Source organism: Squalius cephalus (genome assembly GCF_949319135.1).
Source record: "Squalius cephalus genome assembly, chromosome: 18".
NCBI lineage: Eukaryota > Metazoa > Chordata > Actinopteri > Cypriniformes > Leuciscidae > Squalius > Squalius cephalus.
This window is the reverse complement of record NC_137139.1, coordinates 3,494,175-3,515,174: the sequence shown is the minus strand read 5'-3', so window position 1 is coordinate 3,515,174 and position 21,000 is coordinate 3,494,175. Positions and strand designations below refer to the sequence as shown.

Sequence of the window (21,000 nt, the reverse complement as noted above, 5' to 3'; positions counted from 1 at the left end):
TACACACACACACACACAGATCTGATGGGCTCTACACACAGATCTGATGGACTCTACACACACACACAGATCTGATGGGCTCTACACACACAGATCTGATGGGCTCTACACACACACACACACACAGATCTGATGGGCTCTACACACACAGATCTGATGGGCTCTACACACACACACACACACACACAGATCTGATAGGCTCTACACACACACACAGATCTGATGGACTCTACACTCACAGATCTGATAGGCTCTACACACACACACAGATCTGATGGGCTCTACACACACACAGATCTGATGGGCTCTACACACACACACACACACACACACACACACACACACAGATCTGATGGGCACTACACACACAGATCTGATGGACTCTGCACACACAGATCTGATGAGCTCTACACACACACACAGATCTGATGGGCTCTACACACACAGATCTGATGAGCTCTACACACACAGATCTGATGAGCTCTACACACACACACAGATCTGATGAGCTCTACACACACAGATCTGATGGGCTCTACACACACAGAGATCTGATGGGCACTACACACACACACAGATCTGATGGACTCTGCACACACAGATCTGATGGGCTCTACACACACACAGATCTGATGAGCTCTACACACACAGATCTGATGGGCTCTACACACACAGATCTGATGGGGTCTACACACACACAGATCTGATGGCCTCTACACACACACACACACACACACACACAGATCTGATGGACTCTACACTCACAGATCTGATGGGCACTACACACACACAGATCTGATGGGCTCTACACACACACACACACAGATCTGATGGGCACTACACACACAGATCTGATGGACTCTACACTCACAGATCTGATGGGCACTACACACACACAGATCTGATGGGCTCTACACACACACACACACACACAGATCTGATGGGCTCTACACACACACACACACACAGATCTGATGGGCTCTACACTCACAGATCTGATGGGCTCTACACACACACACACAGAGATCTGATGGGCTCTACACACACACAGATCTGATGGGCTCTACACTCACAGATCTGATGGGGTCTACACACACACACACACACAGATCTGATGGGCTCTACACACACAGATCTGATGGGGTCTACACACACACACACACACAGATCTGATGGGCTCTACACACACACAGATCTGATGGGGTCTACACTCACAGATCTGATGGGCTTTACACACACACACAGATCTGATGGGGTCTACACACACACACACACACACAGATCTGATGGGCTCTACACACACAGATCTGATGGGGTCTACACACACACACACAGATCTGATGGGCTCTACACTCACAGATTTGATGGGCTCTACACACACGCAGATCTGATGGGCTCTACACACACAGATCTGATGGGGTCTACACACACACACACACACACACAGATCTGATGGGGTCTACACACACAGATCTGATGGGCTTTACACACACACAGATCTGATGGGGTCTACACACACACACACACACACAGATCTGATGGGCTCTACACACACAGATCTGATGGGGTCTACACACACACATAGATCTGATGGGCTCTACACACACACACACACAGATCTGATGGGCACTACACACACACAGATCTGATGGGCTCTACACACACAGATCTGATGGGCTCTACACACACAGATCTAATGGGGTCTACACACACACACAGATCTGATGGGCTCTACACACACAGATCTAATGGGCTCTACACACACAGATCTGATGGCCTCTCTCTCGGTCTCTGCTAACACACACTGACAGCTCAGTTTCCCACGAGCGTTAAGCATACGCCACTGTCCGGGAACCAGGCTCATTTCTGTGAAGCTGCTGGACCCCCGAGCTACGATGTCCTTTTTGTCACTGCTTGCACCACTTTCTGTCGGAACTAACCACTGCATACCAGGAACACCACAAAAGACTTGCCGTTTTGGAGATGCTCTGACCCAGCCGTATAATCATCACTATTTGGCCCTGGTCAAAGTCACTCAGATCAATTGCCCAGTTTCCCTGATTCCAACACATTAAAAGGTGCCATTAAAAAAAATTACCAATATTATTCACATACCCTGTCAGTGGTTAATGTCGTGGCTGATCCGTGTATTATAGGTATATATAAGAGTATATACTCTCACCGGCCACTTTATTAGGTACACCTTGCTAGTACCGGGTCGGATCCGCTTTTGCCTTCAGAACTGCCTTAATTCTTCATGGCACAGATCCAACAAGCTGCTGGAAACATTCCTCAGAGATTCGGGTCCATATTGTTGTTTACTCACTCTTGTGATCAAGAAACCGCAATGCGACCCCAACGGCCTGAGTCTCCCAGCTCTACGGCACCCCTCAGTTTTCCAGTGTGAACCCCGTTTCATTCTTTATGGCCATTTTGGAAATTTGTATTTCAATTTCTTTCTGAAGCCCATTCTGTTGATCTGGGGCCTGAGCCTTGCATTGGGCTTTCAGGAGCAGAGACTTTTTTGTAGTAAGTATCAAACACAGGCCATTTCACTCTGTATGAAGCTTGCAAAAAGACTTATTTTGCAGATGTGGAAAGCAGATTCTGTCCCTACTTTTGAGATGTGGGTTAGGGAACTGGGAAACATGTTGCACTTGGAAGAACTGAGATTTATATTAAAAGATAAACTTCCCATTTTCATTAAGATTTGGAAACCAATAAGACTGTTCCTAAAGGAGGACTGAACAAACGTGTATGTTTATATGTATGTGTGTATGTGTATATTTGTGTATGTGTATATTATTTTCATTTCCGTCGTTGCCGTTCTGTGTATTTCTAGAGCACTTGAAACAACCTTCTACAATCCTTGTCCATATCGTCTATGATAATCGTCTCCATACCGGCGTGACTCCGACCTCCAACCAGATGAACTGGATAAATATTGTGAATGTTCTGATCCAATCTGACCTCTGACCTGTAATGCTGCCTGGATCATAATCATACACTGTTTGCTCGTTGGCCAGAGGAGAACTGAGCGACTGAGCCTGGGTTCTCACAAGGTTTATTCTCCATTCTGTTACTGATGGAGATTTGGTTCCTTGCCACTGTTGCCTTGGCTTTTGGCTTGCTTAGTTGGGGACATTTAATATTCAACAATAGCATTGATCTGCCTTACTTAAAGGTGAACTAAGTAACTTTTTTACCTTAACCGAACAGCTTCGGAGTCATTGGAATAGTTATATGACTTTTTTCGGGTTGAATGGTGGTCGTCTCGCATCCCCAAGTGCCTGTGAGCGGAAAAACCACCCTTGCAACTTTGGGCCGGCGTGCCGTCAGGAAGTATCGCGTGATATCAAGTCTCGCGATGTAACGAATTGCTTTACGGCACTGCACACAAAGCTAGGAAAGCTTTGTCGGAGGACGAAAGAAAGGAAACGGCAGACTGACCGAGCAAGGAGTCAGACTCGAGTAGATATCGTTCTTGTTGATGGACTAGTAGACATCTTCAGAGGTTATCTGTGCCTGTTCGATGTCCGACACTTTGTAACGCGTTCTGTCAGGAGGAGAAATAGGGATAGCTCACAGATGAAGTTATTACAGAGGCCAGACAGACTCACGGAGGCGATTGGCATCTCACAACTTCCACTTTATTCCCCAATCGAACTCGTGTAACTGTCTGTCACCAGTTCTACCGTCCACATCTTTACTTGATAAACAAAAGTAGGATAAGAATGAGCATCAAACTGAAATAACCCGCATTACATGGGGTGTTCTTAGTGCACATACAATACAGACTGCCGACAGTTCAACAGGGCGTGCGCAGCTCTTAAAGGGGCCACACCTTATTTCCACTCATTACAGCTTCCACCCTACTGAACAGGGACCGGTATACAGGGCGGAGGGGATCAGGCCGTGAGTGCAGAGACGGCTCTGCGCGAGTGGTATTTACGACAGTAACGTTAAATGCAAGTACTCCACAGCGACTCTAGGGGTCGCTGTTTGACAAAAACGGAAAGCTGCATAGTGTGCCTTTAAGGTGGACGATCACGCAATTTTCTTCTAGAAACAAACTTTGTTGTATTATTTTAATGTCATCACTGTGAAGCTGCTTTGATACAATCTGTATTGTAAAAAGCGCTATATATAAATAAAGGTGACATGACTTGACTTGTAATATCATGTGTGTGTGTGTGGGGGGGGGGGTAAGTACCTAGTTCAAAGTAGCATGTACAATGGAACTGCTTAGAAAGTTTGGAGAGTTATTTATCCTGTGTAGTTACTGTTCTGGTGGCATTGTGTGTGTGTGTGTGTGTTGTCTTTAAGAAAATTAAAAGAAAGAGATAAAAAAAAATCTGTGGTGTAAATAGAACTGCAGATTTCATACTCCCCCGTTTATTTCCACGTTCCCTCATGTAAACCTCACTCCAGACCACGACGATATCAAGCATCTGTAACTAGTTGGCATGTCTGTTGGTGGGGAAAAGCTTCAAGTCTCACATCTTGAACAGTCACAGGACTGCAGACAGGGGCGTAGCCATCATTTCAAAAGTGAGGGGGACAGAATGTCAAGTGTAATACCAGTTTTTTTCCAACTTTTGTTGACAGGTTTTTGCTTAATTGGCTTAATATGCTATTTATTTTTAAAGCAATAAAACAGAAAGAAAGAAAGAAAGAAAGAAAGAAAGAAAGAAAGAAAGAAAGAAAGAAAGAAAGAAAGAAAGAAAGAAAGAAAGAAAGAAAGAAAGAAAGAAAGAAAGATGTTCAGTACTTTATATTGCACATGCAGGGTTTTTCCTGGCTCAAAACTAGGCGGAGGTGGTAAAATCCTGATCATGTATTTTAATAATAAGATAATTAAATTTGTATGTTTCGTAGACCATCATATAGCCTACTGTGTTTGTGGGTGGAGCTCGGTACCTCTAGGGGGGTCCGGGGGCATGCCCCCCTGGAAGAATTGTTTTACATTTTAAAGATAAATTCATTAATCTGGTGCACTATGAGTCTCCCGAATCTGCTGTTAAAAATAAATAATCCATCTGCCAACCACCCAAACCTATGATATTTGATCATCACAATTACAATTATTCAAATTCTCAGTGTTAGCATGATAATTTGGTAAAATGTCACACTGAAGTAGGCTGCTTTAAAAATAACATTTATTTAAAATAAAAGTTCTTCTGTTGGCAAAATTACATTTCCTATAGACCAAACAGAGGCTCCCTTCAAACTTAAATTCTCAATGTTTCATTACATCACTGTTGGAAAACACTCTTATCAGAATAAGTTTTTTATCTTTATAAAGGGCATTTTTTCCTTAATTTTATTAAATGTAGCCTATGCTCCATCTTTCATTTCAAATTGAAACAGCGAAACTTTGTTACCGTCAGTGTATTATTATCAACTATAGGCTATCAATCACCACTTAACATTAAATGAAATTAAATCAGAATCATCCTTGCATTATTTGTGATTCCCTATTTATTATTAATATTATACTATTTATTATCTATCTATCTATCTATCTATCTATCTATCTATCTATCTATCTATCTATCTATCTATCTATCTAACTGTCTTACTAAACTAAAACTTTCCAATTGAAAACCTTCAAACTTCAAGCTTTTAAAACTTTCTGGTTAGGCTTTTTCAAGAGAACTTAAAGTTTGTCATCATGTACACGTTACAACGCTGCCTGATTCAAGCAGGCTTAATGCATGAAAATACAAACTCAGCATTAACAATCACCATGTTCATTCTAATTTGAAGGGCTTTGATAACATCTGTGAAAATAATAGACATTACGAATAAAAATTTTTTGAAAATAAGTGCACGTTTGTGCGGGTAATGAATATTTTCAATTTACAACAAAACTTGTTAATTATTCAACAAGAGAAATAGGCAGAGTTATTCATCATTGTGCAACACAATTCGGATACCACATGACAACTTACTTACAGTGCTTGACTTTTTCGTGAAAAAGGATTGAAGAGTTTTTTGCCGTTTTGAACTCATTGCGACCTCTATGAAAAAAATGGATTGGGCGCGGGTGCGAGCATAGGCGTGTCGTGATGCACGAGTGACTGATTACCATGGAAACGTGAAAGTCACGTAGATAGACTATCCTTGACTCTTTGGATTTTAAATCTCGATGTAGGCTATACACACCCGCGAAAACCTCAGCTTGTCGTGGACACACTTGCCCTATGAAAAAGTGCGGGGGACGAATTTACATTTTATAAAAAGTGGGGGGGACACGTCCCCCGCGTAATCTACGCCTATGACTGCAGATAATCCGACAGATCTCAACACATTGCCTGATTTTACCTCCAAACCAGTTAAGCACAAGCCTCGGCCCTTGCGCTAAAACCACGTAGTGACATCAGCAATGTCAGTGATGGATCCGATGCCGACAATGCTGACAAACGGTTTAGGTTTCAATGTGAGTTTATTATTATGATTACAATTATATATTTTATAGAACTGCATATAGGACCGGGAGAACTGCAGGGTGTTTCTGCTTCTCTCACACACTTGCGCTGTGACATGGGCTGACACTGTTTTTAGACACTACCTTCTTTAGATATTTGAACACATAAGATCTTGACTTCCTGAACCCGTTAATATGCCTAAGTAAAGCACATTAGCACCAGGCAGGAAAGCTCAAGTGGGACAGAGAACCTTTATTATACATGCGTAATTCTCAACATAACTACTAGTCAGCAGTGTGACTAGATCAGTGTACACTTTCATAGACATGGAGACCTGCAATACTGATGATCAGTACGATTCCTGAGCTTGGTCAGTATAAAGGGAGAGTTGGTGCGGTTTTGTTTTTCAATGTATGACTTTTTTCCCCATCAAACCACTGGCACACTCGTCACTGTCTGAGCGTGTGTCCTATCATATGTTCTGCGTTTTTCACCAGATGGATGAATATGATTTTTACACATATAGCATGAAGTGAATCTAGCTGATGCTTTGTTAGTGTATCACTTTACTTCTCTTCTGTTCATTAATACTGTATGTCTGCCATTATAAACAATCTTTCTGTGGGTGATTATTTAATAAAGCGTCTATGAACTGAACAGATATAATATACTATCATAAATAAAGGTGTAGAAATGAACTGATGCATTGTGACTTATTTTATAAAATAGGACAAAGGGAATAATTACAGTGTGTTTCATGTGCTATGAAACACTGTTATTTGCAGTGTAAATCAGTGTTGTGTAGTGTAGATAAGGCTGACCCGAGGGTTGCAGACGTCCACTGTCGACGGGGCTCAGTCCTCCTGCACACGGCCGACCGCAGGCTGCTGGGACCCTCCGGCACCGCCACTGGGAGACACGCATGCCTTCTGCACACACACACACACACACACACAGCATCACAATCGATTCATGCAGCGTGTCCAAGCTGATGTTGCTCCTATCAATCAGAAGTGGACGAGGACAGCCGCTGTCACCAAATGTGATGCATACGAGGGTCAATGATGTGTCGTGTCAATTCTGGTGTCCAAAGCATATTCATAATATTAAAAATATATACATTTTTAAATGCACTTCATTAAGTGACTCAACTTCCCCCCTCTTTAATTTCTCATGTGAGAATTCATTATAAATAATTCATCTTTAAGGAACTATTGAGCTCAAAAGTCCCAAAATGTCATTCCGGGTATAAATAAAAGTATTTAAAATCTACTTGGGCATAATTGTATTGATGTTTTAAACGATACCTACAAATAGTGTTAAAGTCCCCATGAAATCAAAATTTACCCTATTTACTTTGTTAGCGCATATTACTAGTCTTTTGGTGAACAATTAATCCGTGCAAGTAAATATAAAAAAAAAAAACATTTTTACCATGGTAATCTTTAATCAAAATCTGAAAAGTTACTTCCGGTCTGGAATGGCGTTCCTTCTCTGATGACGTAGGTTTGACGGCTTGGGTTTGGGAAACGCTTAACCACTCCCCTCAAACCGTTAGTCTGCTATGAGCGAGAGATGGAGAGGAGGAGCGCTGACACTAAAACCCTGCCCTCTGTTCAATATTCCGTTTCACTGGGAAATACGTCACAACACTGAAGAAAAGTCGTTTGCAACTTCCGGTTCACACGGACTTTAATACTAAGCTTATTTACATGTTTATGACAGAAAGACTTTTGTCTCCAAAGTGTGATTTCTCTAATGTCATTCCTGGATAACAGACATCAATGACCATTTTGGACCATAATGCATTTTGGTATGTCATGTGACATAATATTGTATCAAAAGGAAGACCCTGAAGGAGCACCAGAACATGTGCAAAGGTCAGGAAGCGTCTCTTAAAATGTTGATATTTTGACCTTTTCGGTCACTGGTGCACTTTGTAGCAATATCATGTGTCCTTTTCGATAACACCAATAAAACATTTATAATGTTTTTAAAAACTATCTATTTGATCTAAAAGATTACCTTAAGTGATGATAGCTAAAGTGTAGTTTTCCATAGGTGGTTAAGTTAGTGCCTGATTATAAAGAAAAAATATTTGTTTTGTCATTCCTGGATAACAGAAAGCCTCTGTTTTCCATCCGTTATCCAGAATGACATATGCACAACAATCTAGTTTTGAAGTAACATTTGTAAACTTTTAGGCATAGTTATTATAGTTATATTATTAACATTAACATTATTTAAATAATTATATGTTTTTTGCCATATTTTTGCTGTCATTCATCTTGATTTTTTATATGATTCAATGAGTCACATGGGTCATTATCATTGAACTGAATTTTGTAATGTTAATGGTCAAATCATGAATAATGTAATCATATGAATGAGTGATGTGCACTATAATGGACATTATGTACAATAGTAGCAAACATACCTGACGATTCTTGTACTGCCATATTCTGATCTGAAACACACAAAAAGTATTTTTTCAGAAAATAAAAAAGTAGTCAACATTTGAAGTGGATCAAAACCTTATACAAACATTTTGAACAATACCCGTTCTTGTCTTAGGACAACTTTGATGAACTTTTTTGATCCACTTCAAATGTTGACTACCGTATGTCTAAGCAGAGTACAACCATTTGTTAGTGTTAAAGTCACCATGAAATCAAAACTGACAATCCTTTGGAAGTATGACCAAATCTGGATAAATTGAGAATCATGATTTGTTTGTTTTAAACACGATTCTCCCGTGATTCTGAACAGACAACTAAACAAAAATAAGTAAGGGGATAGCGAGACGGTTGTTATAGCGAATAACTACCCCGACGCGAAGCGGAGGATACATCTTCTTTTGCTATAACAACCGCCTCGCTATACATTATCCCGCTTATTACATGGCTACCTACAAAATAAATAAATAATTTGACACAAATTATTGACACATAATTTGTTATGTATAGACCCCTTTTGCGTCACAGATACGTCACGGCGCAAGCTGGAGGCAAAACAGAGTGAAAACTGGAGGCGGCCAATACAAACCTGCACAGATTCGACTACATAATAAGGAGCTTAAATTACTATTATTATTATTATTAAATGTCATCTTGTTGTGTTGTTGGGTTCTAGAATCGACGGAGTACAGGCTCCAACTTTACATTTTATCGCATAATGTTTTCTAAATTATTGTGATTAGGCCTATTTGTGAATCATCTATTGTTGTTTTGATTGATTGGGACTAGACTTTTTGAAGAACCTGGTAAGAAAGGGTAATCAAATACATAGTTAAACAATGAATATGCTGTATCTGGAATTTTTATGTCAAGAAAATATTCACATTGCACCGTAATGTCACTCTTTACATTGTCGTCTTCTGGCCTTGGCGCTGGGAGAGAACTTCGTGATTGTACCACACAAGTCTTGTAACGTTACGTGGCCATTCAGCACATAGTTATAGGCATCTAAAGATGTATATGCCCTCAGTTTCTCTTTACGCTCAGTTTCTCTATCGGGCAGGTGTAGAGCAGGCTTCTCAACCGGAGGTAGCGTTGACGTTAATCCTGTCAGATCGTCCATCCATTAACTGAGTGTACGGGTCGGCCAATCTGGTTCCGTCCGTTAAAATTAACTTTTGCAAATAACAATCGCGGCCCTGGACAGTGAGTGACCTTGCACATTAAGATAAAATCGGATTTTCTCCAGTAATTGTTAAAAAACAAGCTAACAAAACTGGCAAACTAACGTTAGTGAAGCGGCCAGAGGGATCGTTCTGCCTCCAGCTAAGCTCCGCCCACACAGATACGTCACAATGTGTACCAACTGTAAAAGGGTCTATATCAAGAAATAACAGACCGCATTCTACATTGGAATTCAACCAAGCCATGTAATAACCTGTAATAAAATGCTGCAGTCTATTAAAAATGTTTAATTAATCTGAATAATATATATATATATATATATATTTTAAATCAGTTTGAATGATGATTCAATGACTCACTCATAAATACTTCACTTGTTTCATTACTGGATGAATCAGTTTTTGAATGAATAATTCAATGACAAATACAGTTAACAGTCTTGTAATTGATACAACCTTTATTTGAAGCATTTTGATCGCTTCTGTGGACAGTGTTTATTTCCAAACTATAAACGTTTATCCTGCTGTGATTTTGTCAAAGGTTAAATAGACACAGGAGAATCGTTGTCATTTAGGAATGAGATCGCGGGGGTGTTTGAATCGAGATCGCCATCTTTTAACGATTAATCGTGCAGCTCTAAAATACGCAGCTCCATGCACATCATTATTTTTTTAATTCAAATGAATCTTGAATCAGGATAACTTCCTCTTGCAGCATCTCTTCTCTGATGACGAGGCAACCTGTCACTCACATGAGATCCACCAATAGCAAACCACAACCATCCAATCATCCAGTCAACTCCCCACAGACTAAATCAAGCCCCGCCCACATTTGTTCTCGTTCCAGAAGTGTTTCACTCGGATATACGACACAATAGAGAAGAAAAGACTAATCGCAGCTTCTTTTCATGCTGACTTTAATAGTGTGATTAGTGTGTTCACTTCACACTGAAAATCCCAACAAGACAACAGTGCACTTTAAATACACGGATAATGCATTTAATAATATTGGACACTTCAAGAGCTCAATTGTCTCAGTGCTCTTTAGGTATCAGAGGCAGAGGGGCTTCCAGACTCATTCTGGATAACAAAATAACATTATAAACCTCATACACTAGAGGTTGACTACAGAGCATTTTATAAGTGCATACCATGTCATTTTAGTTACTGATAAAGTGCTTGTCTGCATTGTGTCTGTGTAAGCTGTCAGCATCTGTTGCCCTGACCCAGCTCATATTAGTGTACTTATTCAATCAATCTGCAAAGAAGCTGTCGAACATCAACTACAGTACATGCAACAATAAGAGCAAGACTTTGAGCCTGTGCCACTGGCTTGAATAGACAATATTGCTTAAATCTTTAAAGGTTGCTGACTTCTCAAATGGCACACAGGCTTCACAACTGCCCCATAGGTGGCGATATGCACTAAGAATATAAATCTCATCAGTCAACCACGAGTTCAGGGTGTATGTGACAGTAAGTTAACCTTGTTTTCTGGAATACCACCCCGGTGGAACAAATACTGCAAACTAACCTGCTCTGGGGCGAGTTATGATCACAGATCCTGAACCACTCTGTTGTCAGCAGTTCTTAGGTGTCACAATCAAATCCACTGTGCAGTTTCTTATCTCATATGCAAAAAATAAACAAAAACTTGTGAGAGACAAGAGACAGACAAAAACAAGAGAGACTCGCTGACAGCAGGTTGAGACAAACGAACCTAGACCAGAGACAATGGAAACAATGTGGGCTATATACACACACACGGACTAATGACATAAAAATAAAAATATTGACTACAGGAGATTTTAACAACATGAAAGTCAAACAGCTGAAATCAATTGCAAATCAAATAAAATCTTCTGTATAGAGAGCTATATTTGAGTTGCTATGTAAAGCGTTCCTAATCAGTCACTTATGAGTTTCCGTGCCAGGAATGACAACTAGAACCAAAAAGACTAACTCTAAGAGAACAGCCGAGCCCTCACCACAACTATAATCATAAAGACCAACTCTGAGAGAACAGCCGAGCCCTCACCACAACTATAACCATAAAGACCAACTCTGAGAGAACAGCCGAGCCCTCACCACAACTATAACCATAAAGACCAACTCTGAGAGAACAGCCGAGCCCTCACCACAACTATAACCATAAAGACCAACTCTGAGAGAACAGCCGATCCCTCACCACAACTATAACCATAAAGACCAACTCTGAGAGAACAGCCGATCCCTCACCACAACTATAACCATAAAGACCAACTCTGAGAGAACAGCCCAGCCCTCACCACAACTATAACCATAAAGACCAACTCTGAGAGAACAGCCGAGCCCTCACCACAACTATAACCATAAAGACCAACTCTGAGAGAACAGCCGAGCCCTCACCACAACTATAACCATAAAGACCAACTCTGAGAGAACAGCCGAGTCCTCACCACAACTATAACCATAAAGACCAACTCTGAGAGAACAGCCGAGCCCTCACCACAACTATAACCATAAAGACCAACTCTGAGAGAACAGCCGAGCCCTCACCACAACTATAACCATAAAGACCAACTCTGAGAGAACAGCCGAGCCCTCACCACAACTATAACCATAAAGACCAACTCTGAGAGAACGGCAACTCTGAGAGAACAGCCGAGCCCTCACCACAACTATAACCATAAAGACCAACTCTGAGAGAACAGCCGAGCCCTCACCACAACTATAACCATAAAGACCAACTCTGAGAGAACGGCAACTCTGAGAGAACAGCCGAGCCCTCACCACAACTATAACCATAAAGACCAACTCTGAGAGAACAGCCGACCCCTCACCACAACTATAATCATAAAGACCAACTCTAAGAGAACAGCCGATCCCTCACCACAACTATAACCATAAAGACCAACTCTGAGAGAACAGCCGAGCCCTCACCACAACTATAACCATAAAGACCAACTCTGAGAGAACAGCCGAGCCCTCACCACAACTATAACCATAAAGACCAACTCTGAGAGAACAGCCGAGCCCTCACCACAACTATAACCATAAAGACCAACTCTGAGAGAACAGCCGAGCCCTCACCACAACTATAACCATAAAGACCAACTCTGAGAGAACAGCCGAGCCCTCACCACAACTATAACCATAAAGACCAACTCTGAGAGAACAGCCGAGCCCTCACCACAACTATAACCATAAAGACCAACTCTGAGAGAACAGCCGAGCCCTCACCACAACTATAACCATAAAGACCAACTCTGAGAGAACAGCCGAGCCCTCACCACAACTATAATCATAAAGACCAACTCTGAGAGAACAGCCGAGCCCTCACCACAACTATAACCAAAAAGACCAACTCTGAGAGAACAGCCGAGCCCTCACCACAACTATAACCATAAAGACCAACTCTGAGAGAACAGCCGAGCCCTCACCAAAACTATAACCATAGATACCAACTCTGAGAGAACAGCCGAGCCCTCACCACAACTATAACCATAGATACCAACTCTGAGAGAACAGCCGAGCCCTCACCACAACTATAACCATAAAGACCAACTCTGAGAGAACAGCCGAGTCCTCACCACAACTATAACCATAAAGACCAACTCTGAGAGAACAGCCGAGCCCTCACCACAACTATAACCAAAAAGACCAACTCTGAGAGAACAGCCGAGCCCCCACCACAACTATAACCATAAAGACCAACTCTGAGAGAACAGCCGAGCCCTCACCACAACTATAACCATAAAGACCAACTCTGAGAGAACAGCCGAGCCCTCACCACAACTATAACCATAAAGACCAACTCTGAGAGAACAGCCGAGCCCTCACCACAACTATAACCATAAAGACCAACTCTGAGAGAACAGCCGAGCCCTCACCACAACTATAACCATAAAGACCAACTCTGAGAGAACAGCCGAGCCCTCACCACAACTATAACCAAAAAGACCAACTCTGAGAGAACAGCCGAGCCCTCACCACAACTATAACCATAGATACCAACTCTGAGAGAACAGCCGAGCCCTCACCACAACTATAACCATAAAGACCAACTCTGAGAGAACAGCCGAGCCCTCACCACAACTATAACCATAAAGACCAACTCTGAGAGAACAGCAACTCTGAGAGAACAGCCGAGCCCTCACCACAACTATAACCATAAAGACCAACTCTGAGAGAACAGCCGATCCCTCACCACAACTATAACCATAAAGACCAACTCTGAGAGAACAGCCGAGCCCTCACCACAACTATAACCATAAAGACCAACTCTGAGAGAACAGCCGAGCCCTCACCACAACTATAACCATAAAGACCAACTCTAAGAGAACAGCCGAGTCCTCACCACAACTATAACCATAAAGACCAACTCTGAGAGAACAGCCGTGCCCTCACCACAACTATAACCATAAAGACCAACTCTGAGAGAACAGCCGAGCCCTCACCACAACTATAACCATAAAGACCAACTCTGAGAGAACAGCCGAGCCCTCACCACAACTATAACCATAAAGACCAACTCTGAGAGAACAGCCGAGCCCTCACCACAACTATAACCATAAAGACCAACTCTGGGAGAACAGCCGACCCCTCACCACAACTATAACCATAAAGACCAACTCTGAGAGAACAGCCGAGCCCCCACCACAACTATAACCATAAAGACCAACTCCGAGAGAACAGCTGAGCCCTCACCACAACTATAATCATAAAGACCAACTCTGAGAGAACAGCCGAGCCCTCACCACAACTATAACCATAGATACCAACTCTGAGAGAACAGCCGAGCCCCCACCACAACTATAACCATAAAGACCAACTCTGAGAGAACAGCCGAGCCCTCACCACAACTACAATCATAAAGACCAACTCTGAGAGAACAGCTGAGCCCTCACCACAACTATAACCATAAAGACCAACTCTGAGAGAACAGCCGACCCCTCACTACAACTATAACCATAAAGACCAACTCTGAGAGAACAGCCGAGCCCCCACCACAACTATAACCATAAAGACCAACTCTGAGAGAACAGCTGAGCCCTCACCACAACTATAACCATAAAGACCAACTCTGAGAGAACAGCCGAGCCCTCACCACAACTACAATCATAAAGACCAACTCTGAGAGAACAGCCGAGCCCTCACCACAACTATAACCATAAAGACCAACTCTGAGAGAACAGCCGACCCCTCACCACAACTATAATCATAAAGACCAACTCTGAGAGAACAGCCGAGCCCTCACCACAACTATAACCATAAAGACCAACTCTGAGAGAACAGCCGAGCCCTCACCACAACTATAATCATAAAGACCAACTCTGAGAGAACAGCCGAGCCCTCACCACAACTATAACCATAAAGACCAACTCTGAGAGAACAGCCGAGCCCCCACCACAACTATAACCATAAAGACCAACTCCGAGAGAACAGCTGAGCCCTCACCACAACTATAATCATAAAGACCAACTCTGAGAGAACAGCCGAGCCCTCACCACAACTATAACCATAGATACCAACTCTGAGAGAACAGCCGAGCCCCCACCACAACTATAACCATAAAGACCAACTCTGAGAGAACAGCCGAGCCCTCACCACAACTACAATCATAAAGACCAACTCTGAGAGAACAGCAACTCTGAGAGAACAGCCGATCCCTCACCACAACTATAACCATAAAGACCAACTCTGAGAGAACAGCCGAGCCCTCACCACAACTATAACCATAAAGACCAACTCTGAGAGAACAGCCGATCCCTCACCACAACTATAATCATAAAGACCAACTCTGAGAGAACAGCCGAGCCCTCACCACAACTATAATCATAAAGACCAACTCTGAGAGAACAGCCGAGCCCTCACCACAACTATAACCATAAAGACCAACTCTGAGAGAACAGCCGAGCCCTCACCACAACTATAATCATAAAGACCAACTCTGAGAGAACAGCCGAGCCCTCACCACAACTATAACCATAAAGACCAACTCTGAGAGAACAGCCGAGCCCTCACCACAACTATAACCATAAAGACCAACTCTGAGAGAACAGCCGAGCCCTCACCACAACTATAACCATAAAGACCAACTCTGAGAGAACAGCCGAGCCCTCACCACAACTATAACCATAAAGACCAACTCTGAGAGAACAGCCGAGCCCTCACCACAACTATAACCATAAAGACCCAGAGGAACACATTGTTGGAATCACTTTCAGAGACATTTTCTCAAGCGTTATATATAAACATTAGAGCCGATCAGAAACCACCTGACTTTAAAGCACGCAGAGCGCTTATATTCACAGAATAAGCATAACGTGCATTGGTGTGGATGCTAATACAGTTATGGCTAATACAGTTACTCTTGGTGTGAACAAGTCAAGTCAAGTCAAGTCAAGTTTATTTATATAGCGCTTTTCACAACGTAGGTTGTATCAAAGCAGCTTCACAGTATTAAATTAAAACAATACATCAATGTTTGTTTCTAGTGGAACGTCCACGTTTGGTAATGCTGATCAATAGTATCGCTGATTGATTAATTAAATTAAATATCCCCAAATATCCCCAACTGAGCAAGCCAAAGGCAACAGTGGCAAGGAACCGAAAAACTCCATCAGGAGACCTAATGGAGAAAAAAAAAAAACCTTGGGAGAACCCAGGCTCAGTCGGGGGCCAGTTCTCCTCTGGCGTTTATGAACTAGCGGTCGGATTTAACTGTAAGATTAAAAGTATTATATGAACAGGTGTCAGAGCGTCAGCACTGACTCAGCACTGGATGAGGAGCGGGTCACATGACCTGCCAGTGGGCGGCAGCTGCGCTAGTGTCAGGAAGCATTTATGGCAGCAGATTTTGCGCTCCTCCCACTCCAGCTCAGAGGAATAACATTACTTTTTATTGTACATCTGTTCATATGGCTTTATTCTTTTACATGCTCAACGTTTTAGCTCAAAGGCGGCTCACTGTCATTTAATCAAGATAAACTTTCTATAAAAGCATAGATTCATAAGAATAGATTCATGATGATAAAATAATGCATTTCCTTGCAGCGAGAGAGTGGCATGGATATGTTATGCTCAGAGTCAATAGTAGGCAGTTTTATTGAATTTAATGAGCCTAAATGAATAAAACCCAAAAGGCCTATGGCTTCCAGATTGTTCTGTCTGTCTTCACTCAGTAGTTATCAGGTCATGCAGCGACTCCTGCCAACCAGCACTGCTCGTCAAGAAGCACCGTTATGTGTTAATGCTTGAAATAACCACAGAAAGAAAATCAACCAGGAGCGGTAGACTAAAATGTGATGTGATTTGAAGCGTGTAATGCTACGTATTTATTTTATTTATTTACTTATTTAATCGGGCACAGTACTAGGGCTGTAATCTCCCAGTCGATTAGTCGATTATTTGGTCGATACGTTCTGGCTCGACCAAAATTCTGAGTGGTCGATTTTTTGCCGCGTTCATTTCATCAGTTTTGCCGCGTTCATTTCATCAGGTGGAAAGCACTAATTGCTAATGGGGGTGTTTTCAGAGCACCGCTGTTTCACAGGTAACAGTCTGTCTTCAGAACGGGGTGTTTTGTTTTCCTTTTCACTTCTTTTGGATTAGCCCAACCCACTGGAGAAGAGAGACAGAGTGAAGAAAGTAGGCTACTAGAAGGTTTGCTGAATATTATTACTTGATCTGGTTTGTTTAATACATATTATTTTTTTTATTAAAGTGGACGTGCCTTTTGTGTTTAAGAGTAAAAGCTTTAAGTTAATAGTCTATTCGTGTCTCAGCCGCGAAGCTGAGCTTCTATGTTCGCGAGCTGCACAGAGCGGCTGAAGTTATAGTGTCTGTCAGTTATTATAATACATATGACAAAAACAATTGTCTAAATTATGTTGCATATTCCTCAAAAGTTATTGTGATGATATCACTAGTTGACAACATAGTACTATTTTCGGAAATCATAGGCTCTGATCTGATATTGCGCAGGTGCACGTGAAGCAACGCTGCCAGAGCCGACAGACTCGTGTGTCAGACTCATTTCAGTGCAAAATAATTACGTCAAAAACGATTTAATACCGCAAATAGCCTACTAGTTTTTTATGTTTATTTATAATTCATTTAGGCGGACAACAAGGCGCACAGTGCGCAGCTAATTAATTTAAAGTTTTTTTTTTTCCTAATGTCATTTTTAGCCGATTTTTAGTCGAAAATTTCAGGACTTTAGTCGACCAAGATTTTCTTTGGTTGATTACAGCCCTAGACAGTACACATTAATAGTACATAACAATATGTAAAATGCGCCAGATTTAGCCAAGACTGGCTAATTTTCATCCGTTGTCCCTTTTGCATGTTGACGCAAGAATAATAATAAATTAATAAAAACTATCATACCAGAATATCTATAAATGTTCACAATTTTCCCAACGCACTAAACATGCAGTCCCGCACAGTGTAAAAAGTGTTCAGTTCACTTAATTTTTTGTAAACCCGTTGACTTAAAATTAGTAAAATGTAAATAAACTTAATGCTTAATTGAAAAAATTAAGTTATGTGAACTTAACAATTCCACATTACTTTTTTTTCCGATTAAACATGAAGTGTATTTACTTAATTTTAAGGCAACGGGTTTCCTCAATTTTTTTAAGTTAAGTCAACTGATCATTTTCGTGGAAGTTTATCACTTGCAGTTAAAGTGGGAGTTCATTCAACCTGATCTCTCCAGTCACAGACTTATCATCACACACCAATTACTGTAAAGATGGCGGATAGTTTTGAGCTTGACAGGCCCTCTTAAACCAGACTGGGAGACTAACTTCAGCTGGGAAAACCCCATCTTTAACCAGTCTTGTTACTTTGAAACTTTTTCTTTAATAGGATTCTGGATGTACGGAACACTACAAATAAGTACTTTTCGATATTAAATCAAACACGCCCAAAATTTTGACTAACTCTAAAAAACAATGGGCCCTATCTTGCACCCAGCGCAATTGACTTTGTACACCGACGCATGTATCATTCCTATTTTGCACCCGCGCTAAGTGCGCTTTTCCCTCCACAGAAGCACGTCTCTAAACTAGGGAATGAATTGCGCTCCCGGGGCGGTTCAGCGCAAAGAGGAGGCATGTTCCGGCGCAAACGTTCCCTCATGCTATTTTGCAGGTTTAGAAAACAATTCCGCCACTGACCGAAAAAAACCTAGTTTAAAGTCAGTGGCGCGTTGCGCATGTTATTCAGATGCTATTTTAAGGGTGCATGCTTGGCCATAATCAATGTAGCGTGTGCACAACGCGCATGCACTTTGATTCTCTCATCTACACACAGACGCAGCAGGTTTTATTTTTGCAAATCATAGCCTACATTATTACGATAGATAGATATATATATAGATAGATAGATATATAGATAAACAGTTTATTATAAAAGCATACATCTAGCTTACACATTTACCCAAATTATCATACGCCTGTTTAACCAAAGTTAATTTGGGTGTGTTTCTCCATCCCCAACGTCCCTGACGAGAACGTCAGTCTCCTCGGATGTGAACCGCTCCTCGCGTGCGCCTGGCAAATCCGCCGTTATAATAGGAATCCGCTATAGAACAAGCGCGCCTGCTCTTAAAGAAATGTGAGATGTCGCTGATTGGTTTATTTCACGTTACGCCCAAACCACACCTATGAGTAATGAAGCGACTTCAGACCAACACATTTTAGATTTGCGCCGGGCACAAGAGTCATTTATCCCGCCGGGAAAATAGCAACAGCGCCCGAGATCCGCCCACAAAGTTACTTGCGCTTTGCGCTTGACACTTGCGTTTCAGATCGTTAAAATAGGGCCCAATGTGTATTTAGAATAAATCAAACGCGTTGCACAGGTGTGTTCTCGTTCACCTTCATATGCTTGCTTACAGGAATAGTTCACTTACAAATGAAAGTCTGTCATCATTTACTCGTCCTCAAGTTGTTTCAAACCTGTATGAGTTTCTTCTTCTGCTGAACACAGAGGAAGACCGGGCTTTAATCTCGATCAGGTGCTGAGGCATGCTTTACTTTGAGTTTGTGTTTATTTATTTGTATGTATGCTATTGTTGTATTATTTGTTCTTTGTATGATTAGAATTATTTGCAAGACCTTTGTAGCCTACAGCACTTTGGGCAACTGTTGTGTATTAAATTGTGCTGAAGAAGAAGAAGAAGAAGAAGAAGAAGAAGAAGAAGAAGAAGAAGAAGAAGAAGAAGAAGAAGAAGAAGAAGAAGAAGAAGAAGAAGAAGAAGAAGAAGAAGAAGAAGAAGAAGAAGAAGAAGAAGAAGAAGAAGAAGAAGAAGAAGAAGAAGAAGAAAGTAGTTACTATGAAGAATGTGTGTAACCAGACAGTTGATGGACAGTTCAATAGTATTTTTTGTCCTACTATGGAAGTCAATGGGGTCCATCAGCTGTCTGGTTACACACATTCTTCATAAGATCTTCCTTTGTGTTCAGGAGAATGTAACGACACCAGCTCAAATGAGGGGAATGGACAATTATTGATTATTAACTATCAATTATTAATTGATAATACTGGTTATCACTTACACACTTTAAATCACCCAAAAAGGGAATACAAAGCCCATATAGTTGTATCTCTATATATAAACAATTAACCACAACGAATTACAATTAATTATGAATATACAGATGGGCTATATATCGAATTTTGTGAATGCCTACAAAATTAATGTCCCATCGAATAATTCGTTTGTCCGCCAAACGAATCATGCGATTTTCTTATCTACTCTCAAGGAGGATTATTCTGATAAACTCTCAAGGAAGGTCATTCTCTTGGCCACAAAGAATAACTTTCTTGTTTACAAGATTATTAATTCGTAGGTCACTCACAAATTATAGAGCTCGTAGCTATAAGATCGGACACATTAAAGAGGCTTTGTTGCGTGAGCAGCAAAGAGAGACAATC

The 21,000-nt window shown here is 41.4% G+C and overlaps 1 protein-coding gene across 4 annotated transcripts in view; it reads right to left on the bottom strand.

The window, feature by feature from the left end:
* iqsec1a (IQ motif and Sec7 domain ArfGEF 1a) overlaps window positions 1-21,000 on the bottom strand; it is a 134,071-nt gene that overhangs the window by 95,756 nt on the left and 17,315 nt on the right. For 2 of the 4 annotated variants that reach the window (XM_079850251.1, XM_079850260.1), the window contains exons 2-3: window positions 8,869-8,898; window positions 7,253-7,360 (exon numbers count right to left, since the gene is read on the bottom strand). In XM_079850251.1, the coding sequence (XP_079706377.1) occupies window positions 7,253-7,360; window positions 8,869-8,898 (138 nt within the window). The remainder of the gene's footprint in view (window positions 1-7,252; window positions 7,361-8,868; window positions 8,899-21,000) is intronic. The other 2 variants (XM_079850253.1, XM_079850252.1) reach the window with 1 other exon arrangement.